A 4,878-nucleotide genomic window follows, 5' to 3' on the forward strand; every position below is an offset into this window, starting at 1 on the left:
AATATCAAGTTTGGATTCATTTATCCTTCCAACCAATCCATTAAACCAAATTGAGCCATAGACATAAATAATCATCAATTCAATAGTATATCACCATATCCACCTTCCATAACTCAATTACCATATCCACCTTCCACAATTCAATACAACCAAACCATGCAAAATAGTCCATAACCCTATTTTCATCACTTTTTAATAACAATCAATACATATAATCCTCTATCACACATATACATATGGAAAATAACAAAGGCAAACAATATCATACCTTGGAATTCACCTCTTGATTATGCAATCCTGTTTGCACAAATAATAGGTGCCATTCGAAGCTCTCAAGATGACAAACGCAGTTATCGGATTACTTTGGAATTTCTACGGTTGAATCAAAAGTAATTTAAAGGTCAAATTTGGCTAGGGTTTGTTCTTTCTCAATGATTGATGATGAAAATGAGTTTTTGAACTCATATACATGTATATATACACATATTCCCATCCATAATATAATATGAAATGACCAAAATGCCTTTAAAATTTAAATAATGTCAAATCTGTCCTTTGGTAGACTTTTTTGAGCTAAAGTAGATTGACCTTAACTCTTTGCTCCGATATCGGATTTGGGTGAAATTGGTATCGTTGGAAGGATACTTCAAAGGGCTTTCATTTCATATAAAGTAGGCCACCCAGTTCATCCTGTACAAGGAGTTATGGTCGTTTGAAGTTAACCCTAAAAATCTATTTTGATAGGCTGAAGTAAAATGAATATAACTCCTTACTCAGACGTTGGATTTGGATGAAACCAATTGCATTGGAAAGAAGACGCAAAGATATTTCTTTTCATAGGTTGCAACTCTCCCAGTTCATTATATTAAGGGAGTTATGATCGTTTGAAGTTGACCCAAAAATAAGTAGTTTGTGTGCAGGAAATTTTCCTGCACATTTACTATTCCCAAATATCCCGGCCACCGTTTTATAGTTTTGAACGTGCTCGATTATATTCGAAACCTATTCGTTTTTGGAAATCTTTATTTCGTTGGAAAGCTTATTCAATAACCTTCGCATGGAACCATCGACGGCCAAATTTCGGTATAAATAAAATAATAAAAAAAAATTATTCCATATAAATAAGACCAATACACATACTTGAATATGCCAATACACGTACATGAATACGGGGTGTTACATTTAGCTATTGTGTTGATCTGATTTGGAGCAGTGGGAGATGATTTAGGTGTTGTATGGTTGCTACCATCACCAAAAATTTGAACCATTGATGTAATTTAAGGAATCAATGGCTAAACTTGATTTGTATCATTTTGACCACCTATGCCATCAGCTTGAGGACTAACAATAGTAGGAGTGGGCATAGTAGGTATATTTGCAGTAACTGCAACTTGCCTCTACGCCCTGTGCTTCCGCAACCTCGACCTCTACCTCTAGCCATATCTATAAAAAAACTATATTAGTTAAGTGGAAATAATATGCAAAATGAATAATACCAAGAGAACCAAACAACAATATGTTGATAAGGTATCAGAAAATGTAAAATCATGGTTGTAGCCTAAAAACATGGATAAGAAATAAAAGAGTCAAAAATTGTGAAGTAGAGCAAAAAACCAGTTGAAGCAACAAGTTTTGAGTAAACAATGTGTAGAGACAAAGAAAATGATACTAGTTCGACAAAATGACTGCTCACAAAATAAAATTAAGATACAATAGCATGTTTTTTATCAAGCACTAATCACTATCTGTATCTTCTTCAAAATCTTCGTCATCATTATCCTCAGTTTCCTTAGTTTCATACTCTTCTTTTGTAGCATCCTCTTGGATCTCATGATGCTCTTGCAATAAACCATCATCAATGAGTTCATTCATTTTAATTAAGCCACCATTTGGATCATGTAAGTGTATACTTTCATCCGTGGCAACATTCATGTCTATCTCATAGACTTGAACTTCTTTAGCTTGAAATGGAATATTCAGTTCTACAGCTGTCTCAATTTTCTCATCAGGTAATTCAACAACATTTAGAGGTTTGATCTTCAATACAACTGCCCAATCATCCTTGTTCTTTTTCTTGCTAGGATAAGACACATAACACACTTGAGTTGCTTGTATTGCCAGAATAAAAGGTTCATAGTTTTTATACCGACGGTGATGGTTAATATCAACCAATTTATATTGATTATGCTTTTTAACACCAACATCCATATTTGGGTCAAACCATTCACATTTGAATAGTACAATTTGCTTTAAAGGTGCTTCACGGTATTCCACTTCTATAATCTCTTTTATCCGTCCATAGAAATCCCCAAAATTTGGATCTGAAATACAAACTCCACTGTTCATTATTAATCTTGCGCTACCATGAAAATCTGTATGAAACTTGTATCCATTAACAAAATACACTGAATGAGATGTAGCGCCTATCAATGGTCCACGAGCAAGACTACGTAGGAATTCATTTTCAATATGATTAAGTCGAACCTATTTAGAAGATTCTAAAATTTAGTTCAATTTTATAAGTCAATTTAAGTGCATAATTGTATAAAAGATATTAATTTTTGAAGCCTTACATATTCCTTGAACCATATAGAGAAATTTGCTTCAGGGCTCTCATTTATTTGATCTTGAGAGACATTTGGAAATTCTTCTTGCAAACGTTGCACAATCATACTTCATTTAAAGAAAAAAATTCCAATTTCAAGTCATGATAGATGAATATGCTTATAAAATTAAGTTGATACAACTAACTTTTTTTACCTCACAAATGGCTCAACCTCTTCACAATTTAGCAAAATGTAAGTTTGGGCAGCCTTGATTTCTTCAAGAGTTAGATTCCTCTTTTTTTATTCTCCCTATAATCGATCGGGATGGGTGAATATTGATAAATTTTCTTCAACATCTTTCACAATACCACCATTATCATTTTGATCCACATTATGATTGCGTGTCATGACATGTAGTTCAAAATAATGTGAAAACAATAGTGTTGACTCTGTCATCAAGTAAGCTTCACATATAGAACCCTCAATACTAGCTTTATTCCCAATTATTCTTTTAAGAGTTCCAAGATACCTAAATAAAAAAATGGATAAACCATCATATTTGAAAATTTAATAAGAGCATAATTGTCACAAGTTCAACTTGAATTTTTGTATTACCATTCAAAAGGATACATCCATCGATATTGTACAGGTCCAGCAATCTTTGTTTCATATGAAAGGTGCACAGGAAGTTGTTCTCAATATTCATGACATCAAGGTTATTTCGAATCATGTTAGACTCCAATAACGTAAATCCCAAAAGATGTTTCACTTTTTTCATCCACAAGAACTACATATTCGTTGATTAAATTCTTCTGCATCTAACTCTGTTACTTTTACTATCCCTAAATCATAAATTTGATTCAATATCTCTTCTTCGATTCTGTAGGGTGGTGGTGATTTTTTGACAGTTCGACGTTTAAGAAAATTTTATGATCTCTCCTAAATAGATTATTTGGTCAAGGAACATTCTGTGACACTCAAACCATGATGTTTTCCGACCATGTTGTAATATAAAGGATTGTGTTTCCTCCATACAATAAGAACAAGTAAACTTACCTACAGTACTCCATCCTGATAACATAGAATATGTTGGAAAGTCACTGATTGTCCACATCAAAGCTTCCCTCAATTGAAAATTTTGTTTTATGGAGATATCAAATGCTTCTTCACCTGTCTCGCACAACAAGGTCAATTCCTTTATTAGAGGCTGCAGATAAACATCAATTTTATGTTTGGGATTTTTTGGCCTAGGAACAATGACAGTTAAGAACATATAAGCCTCTTTCATGCACATCCCTGGAGGTAAATTATATGGAGTGACAATTACTGGCCATGAAGAATATTTTCTCCCAGACTGACTGAATGGTTGGAAACCATCAATACATAACCCCAACCTAACATTTCTTGGTTCATCGGCAAAAAAAAGATGACTTTCATTGAAGTTCTTCAAAGCTTCAGAGTCTGATGGATGACGTATTACTCCATCCTCTTTTATATGTTCAGGATGCCATGTCATGTCAGTTGCTTTAGTATGTGATGCATATAATCTCTTCAATATAGAAATCAAAGAAAAATAATACATCCTTTTGTAAGGGACCGATTTCCTCTAACGAGAGCCAACTCGATGCTTATACCTCTCTTTGCCACAAAATTTACAAGAGGTAGGATGTTCATGGTCTTCCCAATAACAGTCAATCTTTTCCACCAGCAAACCTAAGCTACGTACTAGCTTCTTAGTCTAATAATAAATATCAACTAGTAGGTTATCTTTCGGTAAAGCCTCTTTAAACAATTGCATCATTTGGTTAAAACCCCTCTGTGACATAGTATTTTCCATCTTAATATTTAACATTCAAGAGATTACTGCAAGTTGAGAGAGGGAAGAACCAGGATATAATTTTGCATCAGCAGAGTACAACAAGTCATAAAATTTTTGGTACTCTAAATTAGGCTTCTCCTCCATCAAAATTTCATGTTCTTCCTCAATTGAAGGTTCATACGGATGAGATAGCCCGGATTCAATATTGTTGTAAGGTTGCCAACTCGAACCATAGTTAAAGTTGGGACCAGCAGTATCCAAAATCATTTGTCGATATGAATTATCATATCCCAATTCAAGTTGAGCACCATTGATCAAATCATTACCAAAAGAAATCTCACCGATCACATCTATTTCACCTTGATGTTTCCAAAAAAAATAGTCCTTAACAAATCCATCATGAAGAAGGTGATATCTAACAGTTTCAACATCCTTGTATTTAATGTTGCGATATTTTTTACATGGACATCTAATGTTATTACCACTCATGCAATTTTGTTGAGAACATGGAAA

The 4,878-nt window shown here is 33.6% G+C and overlaps 1 protein-coding gene across 6 annotated transcripts; it reads right to left on the reverse strand.

Annotated features, from left to right (window-relative positions):
- Positions 1–1,086: 1,086 nt before the first annotated feature.
- Positions 1,087–4,872, reverse strand: LOC124891892. Of its 6 annotated transcripts, none has more exons than XR_007049934.1 (4): positions 3,603–4,872; positions 2,761–3,075; positions 2,574–2,673; positions 1,087–1,443 (listed from the first exon to the last, which is right to left on the reverse strand). XR_007049934.1 is itself a non-coding variant. In XM_047403456.1 (3 exons), exons 1-3 carry the CDS (start codon positions 3,614–3,616, stop codon positions 1,735–1,737), a joined length of 762 nt encoding a protein of 253 aa, XP_047259412.1. In that variant the 5' UTR covers positions 3,617–4,872; the 3' UTR covers positions 1,602–1,734. The 6 variants fall into 6 exon arrangements, 3 of the variants coding, with proteins under 3 accessions (XP_047259412.1, XP_047259411.1, XP_047259410.1); XR_007049936.1 differs by lacking the exon at positions 1,087–1,443 and adding an exon at positions 2,269–2,484; XR_007049937.1 differs by lacking the exon at positions 2,574–2,673.
- Positions 4,873–4,878: the final 6 nt, after the last annotated feature.

Source organism: Capsicum annuum, unplaced genomic scaffold (assembly GCF_002878395.1).
Source record: "Capsicum annuum cultivar UCD-10X-F1 unplaced genomic scaffold, UCD10Xv1.1 ctg42153, whole genome shotgun sequence".
NCBI lineage: Eukaryota > Viridiplantae > Streptophyta > Magnoliopsida > Solanales > Solanaceae > Capsicum > Capsicum annuum.